Source organism: Lithobates pipiens, unplaced genomic scaffold (genome assembly GCF_037356315.1).
Source record: "Lithobates pipiens isolate NorthernLeopardFrog02 unplaced genomic scaffold, aLitPip1_a1.2 Scaffold_23, whole genome shotgun sequence".
NCBI lineage: Eukaryota > Metazoa > Chordata > Amphibia > Anura > Ranidae > Lithobates > Lithobates pipiens.
In genome coordinates this window covers 314,885,040-314,902,619 of record NW_027507785.1, presented here as the reverse complement: position 1 = coordinate 314,902,619, position 17,580 = coordinate 314,885,040, and the positions used below count along the sequence as shown (strand labels likewise).

General features: G+C 44.6%; 1 protein-coding gene across 1 annotated transcript in view; it reads left to right on the top strand.

Moving 5' to 3' along the window:
• The window catches only part of ROR1 (receptor tyrosine kinase like orphan receptor 1), a 414,857-nt gene extending 398,663 nt beyond the window's left edge, over window positions 1-16,194 (top strand). Inside the window, exon 9 of the mRNA XM_077450558.1 lies at window positions 9,161-16,194. Coding sequence (XP_077306684.1) covers window positions 9,161-10,585 — 1,425 coding nt within the window. The 3' untranslated portion in view covers window positions 10,586-16,194. The remainder of the gene's footprint in view (window positions 1-9,160) is intronic.
• Window positions 16,195-17,580: the final 1,386 nt, after the last annotated feature.

Genomic DNA, 17,580 nt, shown 5'->3' with positions numbered 1-17,580 from the left:
GACTTCATCTGTGTCAGGCCGCGTACACACGGGCGGATTGTCTGCCCAACTAAGTTCGGCAGACAATCCGACAGACAGTCCATTCAAAATTTGAATGAACGGACTTGACCACACACGATGAGCAGACAGTCCGCTGAAAGCGTGCGTGATGACGTGTACAGCACGTACGACGGGACTAGAAAAACGACGTCCTATACACTGCAATACAACCTTCGGCCGTGTAAACCCTTTCTGAGCATGCGCCATACTTAGTTCGTCCAACTTGCCTACACACGAGCGGACTGTCCGCTGAAACCAAGTTTGGACGGACAAAACCAAGTTTGAACGGACTGTCTTACGGAAATTCCGTAAGACTTTGTTCGTCAGATTGTCCGCTGAAAAAGTCCGCTGAAGCCCACACACGAGCGGATTGTCCGCTGAAACACGGTTCAGCGGACTAAGTTGGACAGACAATCCGCCCGTGTGTACGCGGCCTAAGTGTACAAGTCGTTGGGTATCAACCCCGGAAACCCCTAGAAGTGGAAGAGCAGGCCAAGAGAAGGTAACTGGTAAGCCCATTAAGTCAAGGCCGCCCTGCAACAGGTTATGGCCGCTACACTACCTTCTGAGAATATGTAGTCCATCTTCTGGTTGAAAAATACAATTAACAAAAACGATGTGCTGCGGCAATTAAAGTGGTTGTAAACCCTTCTATATACCCTATGAAGTGACTGGCCCCTTGTGATACACAGGGATTAAACAAATCCTCCTACATAAGTCGCTACAGTTTCCTTTTTCTACATCCTTTCAAAGTTGAAACATTTATAAAGTTTGACTGAGCATTCAGAAAAGAGGGGGTGGTGTGTTGAGAGCTCAGTGAGGAGAGCTCTGAGCTCTGAGCTGATTGAAGGGAAAGGACATGACTCCCTCTATACAGCACACAAGAACAGAGCTGAGGCTGTTAATCACAGGCTGTGTGCTGGAGATCCCTCCCCTCTCACCTTTTTCTTGGTGTCAGGAAAACCTGTGGGAAGTGACTTATGCAGATAGCAGAGGAACAAAGTATTAGATAGAAATTACACTTATGCCACGTACACACGATCAGACTATCCGGCGGACTTAGTCTGGCGAAAAAAACGCCAGAAAGTCAGCCGGACTTTCCGAACGAGCGGACCTGCCCACACACGACCGGACTTTCCGCCGGACTATGGCGGGAGTTCGCCGTACTTTTGAAATGACCGGACTTGCCCACACACGGAGGAAAGTCCGTTCATTTTGAACGCGTCTCCAGGTAGCTGGGACTAGCGAAGGAAGTCAATGTCGCCGCCTTTGGCGGCAAGATTGACACGTCGCTGGTCCCGTCACTTGGTGTGGACTGAAGGGGAAGCCGAAAAAACAGCGTGGGGGTCCCCCCCTGAGTCCATGTCAGACCCTTATCCGAGCATGCTACCTGGCCAGTCAGGAAAGGGGGTGGGGACGAGCGAGCACCAGGCCACGTGCCCTCAACATGGGGGGGGTGCTTTGGGGAAGGGGGGGCCGCGCAGCCCACCCCACCCCAAAGCACCTTGTCCCCGTGTTGATAAAAACAAGGGCCTCTTTCCCAACAACCCTGGCCGTTGGTTGTCTGGGTCTGCGGGCGGGGGGCTTATCGGAATCCGGGAGCCCCCTTTAATAAGGGGACCCCCAGATACCCCAGATACCGGCCCCCCCACCCTATGTGAATGAGTATGGGGTACAATGTACCCCTACCCATTCACCTGTGAAAATTTTTTTAAATAAAACACAACATACAAGGGTTTAAAATAATTTATTGCACAGCTCCGGGGGTCTTCTTCTGTCTTGGGGGGTCTTCTCACCGGACTCCGCTATCTTCTGCTAGCTCTTTTACTAGCGGAGGAGCCCGACTTTCTTCTTCGACGCCGCCCGGGGGTCTTCTTCCGACTTCGGGGGTCTTGTCCCCCTCTTCAGGGGTCTTGTCCCCCTCTTCGGTTCTTCTTGCCAGGCCTCCGCTTTCTTCCTTTAGCTCTTTTACTAGCGGTGGCCCGGTCTTCTGTCGCCGCCGCCGCTTCTTCTTCTGACTTCGGGGGTCTTGTCCCCCTCTTCGGTTCTTCTTGCCGGGCCACCGCTCCTTCTTCCAGCTCTTACTGACGGTGGCCCGGTCTTCTGTCGCCGCCTTCTGTTCTTCTCTCCTTCTTCCTTGAGATGTTGACTCATCCCTGTCTCTGGCTGTAATGACAGGGACGTGTTGCGCTGCGACTTATATAGGAACAATAGGAGGGGGTCACCTGGTGATGTCCCCGCCCATTATAATGTCACAGTCCCAGAGGATGCCAAGTCCGCCGGATAGTCTGATCATGTGTACGCGGCATTAGGGATTGATTTACTAAAGGTGGAAAAGACTGTGCAGTTGCTCCAGAGCTTAGTAAATGAGGGGAGCTCTGCTGACTTTATCCTTTTTCTTTTTCTTGCATGTGATTGGATATTCTTTGCAAAGTGAAGCTTTACCTCGTTTACTAAGCTCTGGAGCAGTTGCACTTTCATCGGCTCTATGTTGATGTATTTGCATTAGCCTCATCCACAGAGCTTATGTTTTAACGTAGTTCATGCTTTTGTATGTTATTACCTTTTTCAATAAATTTATATTTTTCTAAATTACCTTTGGAATTCTTGCTGCAATACAAAACCTCATGGGGAAACCTTTCCTATCCAAGATACATGTATGTTTTTGGTTGTGACATTGCAAAATGTGGAAAATTTCAAGGGGTATGAATACTTTTTCCAGGCACTGTATGAAGCACTTTATGCAAATGATACATCAAGGAACTAGAATTTCATCCACAGGAAGACTCCGATTAATGAAATGCTTTCTTGACCCACAACTCCCCATTTTAATCCATCTTCTTTAGCCAATTAATAGTTTTATTATATCTCCACCCGAATCCAAGTTTGAAGCGCATGTTGTCGTACCTTTTTGAATAGATAGCTAGTGTTCAGAGGTGACTGAGCTGGGAAGGTTATCCCTCAGCGGTGGTTCTGTAAATCTGTAAGAAGTCAGTGTGGTGGAATCTGTTTGCTTCTGTGTAGGGAGTCAAATAGTTTCCAATATTTAATTGCACCCAGTGGCCCATTATATAACTATTAATAGATAGAGAGGAATTTCTCGGTGTTATTTATGGGAGGCCGCCTGCGGTGTGAGGTTAGCGCTGTGTAATCAGGAGCAATTCTATATTATAAAAATATATAGCTGTATGTTCTTATCAATACTTCAACATGACTTAACCATAGGTGGATGGTATTTCCAAAGGGAGTATCCTGTCAACATCCTAAAATCTCAAAATACAAAAAAGGGGAACCCCTGCGAGGAACTTTTAACCACTTGCTTACTGGGCACTTAAACCCCCCTCAGTCCCAGACCAATTTTCAGCTTTCAGCGCTGATGCACTTTGAATGACAATTGCGCGGTCATACAACACTGTACCCAAATGAAATTTTTATCATTTTTTTCCCACAAATAGAGCTTTCTTTTGGTGGTATTTAATCGCAGCTGGGAGTTTTATTTTTTTGCTAAACAAACAAAAAAAGATGCAAAAAAAAAAAAAAAATCATGTTTAATAGTTTGTTATAAAATTTTGCAAACAGGTCATTTTTCTCCTTCATTGAAGTGCGCTGATGAGGCGGCACTGATAGGCTGCACTGGTGGGCACTGATAGGCTGCACTGGTGGGCACTGATAGGCTGCACTGGTGGGCACTGATAGGCTGCACTGGTGGGCACTGATAGGCATAGTTAAGGCGGCACTAATAGGCACAGATAAGGCGGCACTGATGGGCAAAGACGGGCACAGATAAGATGGCACGGATGGGTGGCACAGATGGGTGGCACGGATGGGTGGCACTAAGGGGCACTGATAGGTACCACTGATAGATGGGACTGCTGGGCACTGATAGGTGGCTCTGATAGGTGGCACTGCTGGGCACTGATGGGCGACACTGCTGGGCACGGATATGTGGCACTGGGGTGCAGCACCTTTGTTTAGGCAGACTGTGGGCACTGCTGGGTGGCACTATGGGCACTGCTGGGTGGCACTATGGGCACTGCTGGGTGGCACTGACAGGGGGGACACATTGTTTATTTAGGCAGGCAAAGCAGGGGGCAGGTGGGCACTGGCAGGGGGCAGGTGGGCACTGGCAGGGCTGGCCGTGATCGGGACTGATGTCCCTATCACGGCCGCCGGTGATCGGCTTTTTTTTTTCTCCCCGCGTTGTCAGCGCGAGGAGGAATAATAGCCGATTACCGGCTCCATTATATCACATGATCAGCTGTCATTGGCTGACAGCTGATCACGTGATAAGGGGTCGGGATCGACCCCTTGCACGGATCGGTGATCAGGCGAGTCTCGTAGACTCACCGATCACAGAGCGCGCCGCGCGCGCCCCTCAGGGAAAAGGAGATCCGCGCTGTAGCCGTCATTTGGCTATAGCGCGGATCTCAAGTGGTTAAGGCAACATCATATGTGTGAGTTTAACCACTACAGCCCCGGAAGATTTGGCTGCTGAATGACCGCGCCATTTTTTGCGCTACGGCACTGCGTCACTTTAACCACCTAAGGACACCCTCACGCCGATATACGTCGGCAGAATGGCACAGCTGGGCACAATGTCAGGTCACCTGAGACCAGGTGACAGATGCACTCCGTAGGAGTCAGAAGTGCACCGCTATGTAGTGGACCTTAGGACTGACTGCTGCGGATTGTACCCACTGAGATTCAGGACACAGGTCTACAGGATCACTAACAGATCCCACTGGGAGCTGGAGCATAGATTCCCCAGGGCGCGGAGTCTAAGAGCTAGCGGGTGTTCGCCAGAGCCTCCAGTGGTGAGGATGGACTTCGCTGCAGTCTGGCTCCAGGTTGCGGCCCCTAGGGTCTCACAGCTCACGCTCACAGTAGACTACGGGAGAAGGAAGCAGCAGGCTGGAACGACAAGGATAGTAAGGGGATACGGCAGAGGACAGGGCAACTAGCAGACAGGAACAACAGAGTACACGCCAAAGGTTCAAGATCACAGGCAGACAGGGATGGTCAGGGACATGCAAAAGGTCAAGGTCACAAGCAGACAGGAATCGTTGAGAACACGCCAAGGTTGGTAACAGAGTCAAACATAGAGCACACGGCAAGCAGGAACCAGGAAGCCAAACACACAATGAATACACAATGGTTGATCAGCACTGTTGGCTTGCAGTGCACAGGTTAATATAGGGTTCCCTGATAGGGCCTGGGGTGGAGCCATGCTTAGAGGAGAGATTATAAAAACCACCAGGTAGAAGTGGCTGGCCTCTTAGTCAGAACACATGAGGGGAGGTAAGCAACCAGAGGAAGATCACTGCATAACCATGACACACAATCACGTACCGGTAAGTGACTCTTTAAGTTCCCAGCCGTGGCTCGGGAGCGTGCTGCCGGCGGCGCGCGCTCCCGACCCGGTCCTGAGCTCCGTGACCGTGGCCGCGGGACCAGCGGACCCAATCGCCGCTGGTGTCAGCGATCGGGTCACAGAGCTGAAGAAAGAGGAGAGGTCTGTGTAAACAAACCTCTCCCCGTGCTTCCTAGTGTGGCTGCCACCGATCGTCTGTTCCCTGTTATAGAGGAAGGACAATGAGTGACGTCACATGCTATGCCACGCCCCCTACAATAAAATAAAAAAACATAACGTCATACATAACACCTACACTGCCCCTAGTGGTTAACTCCTTCACTGCCAGTGTCATTTACACAGGAATCAGTGCATTTAAATAGCACTGATTGCTGTATAAATGACAATGGTCTCAGAAATGTGTCAAAAATGTCCGATGTGTCCGCCATAATGTCGCAGTCACAATAAAAAAATCGCTGATCGCCGCCATTACTAGTAAAAAAAAAAAATAATAAAAATGCTATAAAACTATCCCCTATTTTGTAAACGCTATAACTTTTGCGCAAATCAATCAATTTTTTTTACCAAAAATATGTAGAAGAATACGTATCGGCCTGAACTGAGGAAAAAAATGTTTTTTTATATATTTTTTGGGGATATTTATTATAGCAAAAAGTAAAAATCCTGTTTATAGCGCAAAAAATAAAAGCCGCAGAGGTTATCAAATACCACTAAAAGAAAGCTCTATTTGTAGGAAAAAAGGACAGCAATTTTGTTTGGGAGCTAAGTCGCACGACCGCGCAATTGTCAGTTAAAGCAACGCAGTGCCGAATCGCAAAAAGAAGCCTGGTCCTTTGGCTGCAAATTGGTCCGGTGGTTAACTGATAATTGTGCGGTCGTGCGACGCTGCACCCAAACAAAACTGGCGTCCTTTTTTTCCCACAAAAAACGCTTTCTTTTGGTGGTATTTGATCGCCACTGCGGATTTTATTTTTTGCAATATAAACAAAAAAAGAGCGACAATTTTGAAAAAATCCACTTTGCACTGAAAGTGCACTTGGAAGTAAAGTCGCTATAGATCCGAGGGGGACATGCAAGGAAAATAAAAAACAGCATTTTAGCTTGCACGTGATTGGATGATAAGATCAGCGGAGCTTCCACTCATTTCAGATCTACCCCTTAGATTCAGAGCGACTGCACTTTCAAGTGCACTTGCAGTGCCTTTCGTAAATAACCCCCAATATTTTGTACGTTTTGCTATAATAAATATCGCCATTTATTTATTTTTTTAAAAAGCAAATTTTTTTCTCAGTTTAGGCTGATTTGTATTCTTCTACATATTTTTGGTAAAAAAAAAAATCGCAATAAGCGTATATTGATTGGTTTACGCAAAAGTTATAGCATCTACAAAATAGGGGATAGATTTATGGCATTTTTATTATTATTTTTTTACTAGTAATGGCGGCGATCTGCGATTTTTATCGTGCCTGCAACATTAGGGAGGACACAATTTTGACACACTTTTGGGACCATTGGCATTTATACAGCAAACAGTGCTATAAAAATGCATTGATTACTGTAAAAATGTCACTAGCAGTGAAGGGGTTAACACTAGCGGGCAGTGAAGGGGTGAACTGTGTTCCCTGGGAGGGGATCCTAACTGAAAGGGGAGGGGACTGACTAGAGGAAGTGACGGATCATGGTTCCTAGCTATTAGGAACGCACGATCTGTCAATCCTCTCAGAACAAGAACAGGGAAGTGTGTGTTTACACACACTCGTACCTGTTCTGTCTCTCCTGCTCACAATCGCTCGTGACCGGCGGTCATCGCGACCATCAGCCACAAGCATCGGCACCCCCTGTGCAGCGGGCGCGCGCCTCCTATCCCGATCCCGCGAGCCAACGCGTAGCTATGGCGGTTTGCTGGATCGTGTCGACCTGCCGCAGTAAAATGACAGCGGCTGGCCGGCAAGCGGTTAAAAGGCAAATGGCAATCTTTATTACACACATAGGAAAAGACCTATAGGTCAATAAAAGTATATCATAGTTTTGCAACAAAATTACATAAAAGTACAACATATTACAATGCGTAATTGGGGATACCCTTCTTTTCTGAGATACACCAACGAAAAAACTGCCAACAGTCATTCAGCTTGGTCAGCCTGGGTCTAACCATTGGGCAAAGCCTGACATGTTTCGGAAAGGGTTACTTCTTCAGGGGAGAGGGGGTATACCAGATGTTGTACATACATAAACAGAGTAAAATAATAAAACCACCAATAGATCAAATTTTGGCTGATGTCTGCTGTCCAGCGGACAGTTCAAAAGGATGGTCCACAGTCCACCACACGCACACAGGGTTCATCTGGCAAATGCCAGGCAATCACAGCAACAGAATTCAGGAGTAGTGGTGTACAACAGGGGCGCTCAACCTTTTGAAGAGGGGGGCCACTAGGGATTTGGTAACCAGTTACAGGTCACAATGAAATAAAACATTTTCAGGATTTAGAATTATTTATTTTGAATAGCACAATGAAAATGCTGGTCGGAAGGGAGCAGAGGAGTAACCTGAGAGGATCGGTTCCTGTATATGCCATGGCCAAGTCTAAAACAGAATGTGACAGGGAGGCCACACATGCCCCCCTGGAGCATGGTACAGGGTTATCATTGCAACCCCAGATGCTACACCAGTAGGTGAGGGTGTGTGGTAAAAAACACATCTCAACTATAGGGTTTTACCACCCCCCAATCTGCAAATGTAAGCAAGCTCTTAAAGTGGTTGTAAACCCTCCCCCGCAACTTTGTCCCATGTAAATCAGCATAAAAACCCTAATCAACACTGCTTGTAGATATCTCCTTACTTGCTTAGTATTGTTTCAATCCTTGTTCTGTAGAATGAAGTCACTGAGCATGCCCAGATCTCCCCTGATTTAAGGCACACTCTCTATGTGCTTATCTATCTGTTATCAGGACTTCCTACAGCACAACACTGAACTCTGCTAATCACTTAGAGCTTCCTCCTACACACCATGTGACCATGTGACCTCACATACAGTCTAAACTTGGCCATTACTGCAGTCTTATTAGCTGAAGCTGATAAGTCTGACAAAGGGAAACATTAGACATCGGCACAAGTAAATACTATGAAATAAACAAGTCAGCTATTAACAGGGAAGCAGGGTTGCTATAGAAACGGATTGAGAAGGAGGCTTGGTTAACAGTACAGGAAATGCTCAATGTAAGGGTGGAAATACCCTCCACTGTGGACTCAGAAAACAATACTTAAGATGGTGCTGCCTAACCCGTGGAAACAAGTTTTTTAAAGTTTCTTTAAACAGTAAGTAATATGCGATTTGGGCTGGATTACAGTGGCTATAGTCTGATAATTACTTATTATAATGGACTAAATGAAAAGAAGCATCAGAGTGGGAGAGTTTACTTCCTCTTTAATGTCCTGAGCCCCCTATAAGGCTGCTTTCACACTAATGTGCAGTGCATCTATGGCTTTCCTTCGGGTGGGCTGTGCTTTGCCAAAGACTTATATAAATAAATAAATGAAAAACAAATTCTCGCCCCATAAATCATCTTCTTTCCTTAATTGTGTTTAGATAAAGAGACCCTGTCACCTGTGAAAAACAACAGGTTTTATACATGTATAGGGCCAAAGAAATTGTTTCTATGGAATAATATTGGGATTTCAAGCTACAGTATGTTTGGTATGAAACAATAAGTAGTAATGCTGACCACTTTTTTTCTTCTTTCCTTTTGCAGACCAAAGCAAAAGAGCTCCCCTTGTCTGCAGTGAGGTTTATGGAAGAACTTGGAGATTGTGCATTTGGAAAGATCTACAAAGGTCACCTGTACCTCCCAGGAATGGACCATGCTCAGCTCGTTGCCATCAAGACCTTAAAGGATTATACCAATCCGCAACAGTGGTCTGAATTTCAGCAAGAGACCTCCCTTACGGCTGAGTTACATCACCCCAACATTGTGTGTCTTCTTGGGGTTGTAACTCAGGAGCAGCCAGTATGCATGTTGTTTGAGTACATGAACCAAGGAGACCTACATGAATTCCTCATTATGAGGTCCCCCCATTCCGATGTTGGTTGCAGTAGCGATGAGGATGGCACAGTTAAATCTAGCCTTGATCATGGAGATTTTCTGCATATAGCTGTCCAGATCGCTGCTGGGATGGAGTACCTTTCAAGTCATTTCTTTGTCCATAAAGATCTAGCAGCTCGAAATATATTAGTGGGAGAACAACTGCACATTAAAATCTCTGACCTTGGATTTTCTAGAGAAATATACTCGGCTGACTATTACCGGGTACAAAATAATTCTCTTCTTCCAATTCGATGGATGCCCCCAGAGGCAATAATGTATGGAAAATTCTCCACCGATTCGGATATTTGGTCTTACGGGGTGGTTCTATGGGAGGTTTTCAGCTTTGGTCTTCAGCCTTTCTACGGCTTCAGCAATCAAGAAGTTATAGAGATGATTCGGAAGAGGCAACTCCTTCCATGTTCTGAAGACTGTCCTCCTAGAATGTATAGTCTGATGACAGAATGTTGGCAGGAAATTCCCTCTCGGAGACCGAGGTTCAAGGACATCCATATGAGACTAAGATCATGGGAGGGACATTCAAGTCACACAAGTTCAACTACTCCTTCTGGTGGTAACGCTACAACTCAGACAACATCGCTGAGTGCCAGCCCTGTTAGCAACTTAAGCAATCAAAGATATCCAAATTTGTTTTTCTCTCCCCAAGGTATGCCACAGGCCCCAATTACTGGCTTCATTGGGCCTCCTTTAGCTCAAAACCAAAGATTCATACCAATCAACGGGTATCCTATCCCACCAGGATATGCTGCTTTCCCTACTGCTCATTACCAACCACCAGGGCCTCCAAGAGTCATCCAGCATTGCCCGCCTCCAAAGAGCCGCTCACCAAGTAGTGCCAGCGGGTCGACCAGTACGGGTCATGTGACCAGCTTACCGTCTTCTGGATCCAACCAAGACGCCAACATCCCTTTGCTATCCCATATGTCTATGCAAAGCCATCCGAGTAGTATAGGAGTACAGTCCTTTGGAAGCAAAGGGAACAAATCCTACAAAGTGGACTCCAAACAGTCATCGTTCTTAGAAGATTCTGTTATTCACGGACATAACGACTCAATGATTTCTGCAGAATTGTAAAACTCGCAGTGCCTTTCATAAGTACTCTATGCAGAAGAAAAAAAAAAAAAGTTTTATATAAAATATTTTTTATTGAACTGAGGTCATTCCAGATGTTAAACGGACATTTTTTTTTCAGGTACCTTCTGTGAAGTTCAATTATATATCTAACAAACGGACCTGTAACCAGATCGAAATTTGGTGACAGTTATTGGTTCATTCCTTGTACTAGGAAGACACATTGTACAAAGTGGCTTAAGAAAAATCTTGGTGGTGTTAACATGTTAGAAGTTGCTGTTTTCATATTTTGTGAACATACATCCTAAATCTTTTTTTTTTTTCTTTGTGTGCTATGCATTCACTAAAAATGAACTAAAGGCAAAACTTTTTGTTTTTCATTTTGGATAGGATAAGAAAGGGTTATAAACCCTGGAAGGTTTATTTTTTGCCACCAGTGCCCCGTTAGGGGGGGGATTTACCTCCACTTCCTATCCCATAGCCAAGACAGGAAATGAGAGGAAATCCTTGCAAAATGAAGGGAATCCCATTTGGGACCCCTAGGCCACCAGAGCTAGTGTCTCCATTGGAAGATCCCCCCCCCCCCTTTTTTTGGGAGACAACCTAGTTTTTGGGGATTTTCTTTTACTTTCACTTTTAATTCCAATGGTAAGACAAATAAAGAGGAGCACGGACAGCAATAAAAACTGACAGGTGCTCTAATCCATTCCCACTTGAACCAAAACTAAAGAAAAAGTTTTGCCTTTAGTTATACTTTAACAACTAAAACCAAAGATAATCACTGAATTAAAACCTTTAAGAACAACTACTGTATTCCGAAACAGCTACAACAGTGGAAACAAATTTATAGGTGTTTTTACCTTTCAGATAATTGGCAAAGGAATGCACATAGTTTTTTGAATTACCTCTGTTATATGTAGCTGAATAGTATGAAGAGGGTGAAAGCAGTTCTCGCATTACTTTGACACTACTTTGACTATTAGAGGTATTAGAGGTAAGAATTTCCCTCTAGCCTTATCATTCCCAAAACTGGTATTTAAAGAGGAAGTAAACCCTGATGAGTTTACTTCCTCTTTCATTCCCTGCAAAGGTAAAGCATAATGGACTACTATGCATCACATAGTAGTCCATTATGTGTCACTTACCTGACACAGGAGCCAGCGATGTCACCGCTGTCCCCGGTAGTCCGGCGCATCCATCTTCTCGGTGGGTTTCGCTGCTCCGCCGCTGTCATTCGGCGAAGCCGCAATGACGTCACTCCCGCGCATGCGCACGGGAGCCGCCAAACGCGGCATATCGCCGTTGACCGCGGCACGCTCAGTGTGCCTGCGCGCCGCTGTCTACAGCGCATGCGCCATAGACAGTGGTGCCTGTCTTTTGGCAAATATCTCCTAAACCGTGTAGATTTAGGAGATATTTCTTGGACCTACAGGTAAGCCTTAATCTAGGCTTACTTGTAGGTCAAAGTTGGTTGTAAGGGTTTTGGACAGGCAGTGGTTTGATCACTTCATATATCAGATATATATACAACCTAGTGTTGCCAACCTCCTGCAGCATTTTTTACTGACAGAATATGGAAAATTTACTGACAGCTTAAAAAATTACTAAATTAAAAGCTAAGACAATCAATATTTAAACAGTATAAACACAATATGGCAACACTGATTATACTCATAACAAGTAACTTGCCTGGTTTACACTTAAAAAGTCAACACAGCATGACAAATTATCAGCCCCTGATTTTATATATATATATATATATATATATATATATATTTAATAACTGATTTTTACAAACTCTGACGGTCGGCAACCCCATACCTCCCAACGTTTGAGATGGGAAAGAGGGGCACCTACTAGCATGTAGGCATAGGACATGCCCCCTACTACGCCCCCTTAAAGGAGCATTAACCTAAAAAAAATTCAGTTAAACCCACAAGGGCTTTTTTTTAAACTCTACTATTCCTTTATATTGGCTTTTGAAATTTACAAATGCAGCAATTTAGATTTTGGATGAAAGGTTTAGCACTGGGAAACACTTTTTGAAGGATAAAAAGTGCATTTTATATACAACTATATAGATCAGACCAAAATGAGGGACAAATGAGGGGGAAAGAGGGACAGAGGGACATTGCTCCACATCAGGGACAATCAGGGACAGTTGGGAGCTATTCAACCCTGATTTCATCTCTGAAGTTGCTTGTATATCTACTCCTCCAACAAGAACCACCCCATTATTTGACCATTCTATATTCTAGACCAGGAGACTCCAAACTTCGGACCTCCAACTGTTGTGGAGCTACACATCCCATGAGGCATTGTAAAACTCTGACATTCACAGACACGACTAGGCATGATGGGAAGTGTAGTTCCTGAACCACTGGAGGGCCATAGTTTGGAGACCTCTAGACAGCCCATTGTTGGAGGTTGACTTGAGATAAATAAATGCAGCGTGTGATTCAGCTCATCAGCAACCACACCCGATTTTTGGAGGGTCATACTGGCCTTTACGGCACAAGGTCTGCTTAAAAATGTTCATTTTCTTTTCCGTATAGTGCAGGGAAGCCTTTGTGGGTTTTACTTACCATCTGTGTACCTACCAGGGAGATTTCCCCTTACTACCTAAGCCAGTGGTTCTCAACCTTGTCCTCAAGTACCCCCAACAGGCCATGTTTGCAGGTTTTCCTTTATCATGCACAGATGCTTTCAATCAGAGTCAATGGTTTGCTATTTCGGACAGCTATTTTATCTAAGAGAAAGTCTCAAAACATGACCTGCTGGGGGTACTTGAAGACAGGGTTGAGAACCACTGACCTAAGCGATGGGAGGTCTCTCCAATGGGTATACAAACAAAAACACATTTTTATGAACAAACTTTTTACACTCCAATAACATCAGACTTCACAAAGATTTATTATTCCAGGAGTAGATCACAGAAGAGTCCTCCCAGACCAAACCTCACTCTGACATGTTTCAACAAAAAAGGGCTTAATCTTAAGGCTAGACATAGGCCCCTTTCTTGGTGCCAACGTGGCAGCATACTGCCACATGTTGGACTGACACCAGGAGAGGAAAATTACAGTAAGTATTAGATACAATTTTCCATTTTCAGAGCCAACATGGCAGCATACATGTGGTAGTATACTGCCATTGATTGGCACCAGGAAAGCAAAATTACGGCATTTGATACAAACATGTCAGAGTGAGGCTTGGTCTGGGCGGACTCTTATGTGATCTAGACATGGATGAATAAAGCTTTGTGAAGGCTGACGTCTTTGGAGTGTTGCTGACTTGTTTGTTCATACCATGTGGGGAGATGGTGTTCACGATCATGGGCACCTGAAGCCATAGAGATGGGTGGGTTGTGGATTTTGAGTGGCAGTTCCCTTTGATACTAATAGCACATTTCAGTTGAGTGAGGAAGCATTAGAACATCTAATAGCGTTTTTTTTTTTTTTTTTGTTATTTTCCAGTGATGGACAGGCTGCTATGGTTTATTATGTATGGCATACTTCTAATCCACACTAAAAAAAATGACAGCTGCCAAAATGATACGTTTTAGTGCTACCTCCTTTCCCCAAATAGCTTGTAATGAATCATCCCCCCCCCCCTCCATCTGAGATCCCTAAGGCGGCCATACATGGATCAGAATTTGTCTGCTTCAGCAGGGACCGGCAGAATTTCAATCCGTGTATGGGCGAGGTGGTTGTACAGAATTGATCTACCGATCAACTTCTATACAACCACCCTGTCAAATTGTTCTCGCTCGATCAGTGCTGCAGGCTAAAACGAGCAAAAGTCTCCCCGCAGTCAGAATACAAAGGCCCAGTGGTAAGATTCCCCCATTCACCTCGAATGTGTGAATGGGGGGGGGACACTGGTTAAAAAAAAAAGTCTTCTATGGTCTGCCCTATACATGGCCTGCCCTATACATGGCCTGCCCAGCATTGCACAGCCTCTCTTCTGAATTCTGCAAAACGCTACCTGTACAAGCATACCGTGAACTTCATTTGCTTGGATGGAAAGCCAATTTACATCTAAGAGATATTGTGTAAATGAGGCTTGCATAAACTGTTAACAGTCTTCATTCATGAATTCATTTATTGTTACAATGTATTTTGATTAGTCACTGTGGAAACTCCAATAGAAGAAGAGAGGGGAACCACTCATCATATTAAAAGCCTTAAAACAATTTATCGATCCATCCAATGATCCATGAAAATTCATGCCTTGATTTTTTTTGAGCATAAGCTAATGATCAGCATCTAATTTTGTCTACTATAACCCCTAAGACTTGTCTGTGACTTAAGTGTTTCTGGGTATGTTTAGAGCAGTTCCTCTAGAGGTGGCAAGAAGTACCTTGAGATGTCACTTACTGACCTCCCATGTGATAGTGCCTGCATGGGTCTAGGTCCAAAATTAGGACCACCACTGTAAGGGGGTATTTTTCCCACTGACCACCACCAATTTAAGGAACCTTTTTTTCCACCAAATGGACTAATCTTAGCAGGGATTCCCTGAGACCTGAAAATTTACTGCAAGGGTTCCATTGGGGTGAGACAGGTTGAGAAAAGTTAATTTAGAGCAGTGGTCTCTTGCCTTTATCCGGCCCTTTGCTTGCCTTTATCCGATCCTTGGGGCACTATTCCTCTCACCGATATGAGACACCATTCCTCCCACTGACGCCAACTATGGGGCACCATTCTTTCTACCAACACCAATGATGGGGTACAATTCTTCCGAGTGATGCCAATGAGGGGGTACAAGTTTTCCTACTAATAGCAATAATGAGGCATTATTCTTCCTACTGACACCAATAATGGGGTACTATTCCTTCCCCTTCCAATGATTGGCTACTATTCCTCCCAATGACAACAAATGAGGGGGTGCTATTCCTCCCACTGGCACCAATGATGGGGCACTATTCCTCCCACTGGCACCAATGATAGGGCACTATTCCTCCCACTGACCCCAAATGATGGGGTGCCATTCCTCCCACTGACACCAACATCTCCCCCCCTAAAGTCTCAAGGTCCATAAAATGCCCCTTTGTTTTAAAAGTTTGGAGACCCCTGGTTTAGAGTGATACTAATCATTGCAGAGTGGGTGATCTGCGCCAAAAGTAAACCCAGCCAGGTTCATTGATAGAAATCAGTATAGCTGCAAGCTGGAGGTGAAGGAGGCTTTCAAAAAAACGAATGACTGGACATTATCCAATGTAATACGAGTTTTAGTATTATTAAAAAGGTACTTTACATGATCAATACATTCTAATGATCAACTGAATTGCAGCCCGTTTTATTGTGTCACCCCCTACGCCATCTGGTTACGATTTGTATGAACCATATTTGAAATATTATCGTTTAGCGATTAGAAGCTGATCACTCTGAAACCACTTCAACGTATTACGAACCATATTTTTATATTATGCTATTTACACTGTCAATTTGTATATATAATTTAGTAGTTTTTTTTTGTAATTATGGGGTCGGGAGGGCAGATTGAAACAGCTGTTTTACAGTTTTGTATTATGATGTTATGTACAAATCATTTTTTTGCACAAAATTGTTATGTTTTGTACAGCAGGAATGAAAATACATCTCTGCAATTTATGTCTTTTGTGTGTTTGGAGTCTTTTAATGATTTATTTATATATACTTTATTTGCCGTTTTAAATGCACCCATATCGAATAATAAAAAAAAAAAAAAATATATATATATATATATATATATATATATATATATATTACTTTTTTGCACTGGAGCCTCCCTAGCATTGCAACCAGGATCATGGGTGCAGTGCTCTGGCTCCTGCAGACTATTCCTCCAGCCACAGGAACAGGGTACAGACCTTCAGTTATGGGGCTACCGCTTCTGCTCCATTGAATACTTGGGACTTGTAGTTTTGTTATTCATAGGTTGCTGTGAATGACGTGGATGTGAGAGCAAAGCCACACACAGCAGTGCCTGATTACATTTTTTTTACAGGAGATGGTAGGGGTTAGAACCCCCAAAATATGTAAGTGGGGGCATTTTTGGAGTGAGGGGGCTGCAGGTCCTAAATACAGTTGTAACAAAAAAACATGGTCAGAAAGGTGGACTTCTCCTTTAAGGAAACTTGGCAGGCGATAACAATGTGGACTTCTCCTGTTAACCTCTTTTTCAAAATGTTAGTACTCTAGTTGTCATGGCTAGGGCTTGTGACATCACTTGTGGACTATTTATTCATTTTTAGACTGGTGACATCACTGAGAATGCAGCCTATCCATTCACTAGAGACCAGTGATATCACTAGAGACCGGTGACATCGCTGAGAATGCAGCCTATCCATTCACTAGAGACCAGTGACGTCACTGAGAATGCAGCCTATCCATTCACTAAAGACCGGTGACATCACTGAGAATGCAGCCTATCCATTCACTAGAGACTGGTGACATCACTGAGAATGCAGCCTATCCATTCACTAGAGACCGGTGACATCACTGAGAATGCAGCCTATCCATTCACAAGAGACCGGTGACAGTACTAAGAATGCAGCCTATCCATTCACTAGAGACCAGTGACATCACTGAGAATGCAGCCTATCCATTCACTAAAGACCGGTGACATCACTGAGAATGCAGCCTATCCATTCACTAGAGACTGGTGACATCACTGAGAATGCAGCCTATCCATTCACAAGAGACCGGTGACAGTACTAAGAATGCAGCCTATCCATTCACTAAAGACCGTTGACAGCACTGAGAATGCAGCCTATCCATTCACTAGAGACATTGAAATCACTGAGAATGCAGCCTATCCATTCACTAGAGACCGTTGAAATCACTGAGAATGCAGCCTATCCATTCACAAGAGGCCAGTGACATCACTGAGAATGCAGCCTATCCATTCACTAGAGACCGGTGACATCACTGAGAATGTAGCCTATCCATTCACTAGAGACCGGTGACATTACTGAGAATGCAGCCTATCCATTCACAAGAAACCAATGACATCAC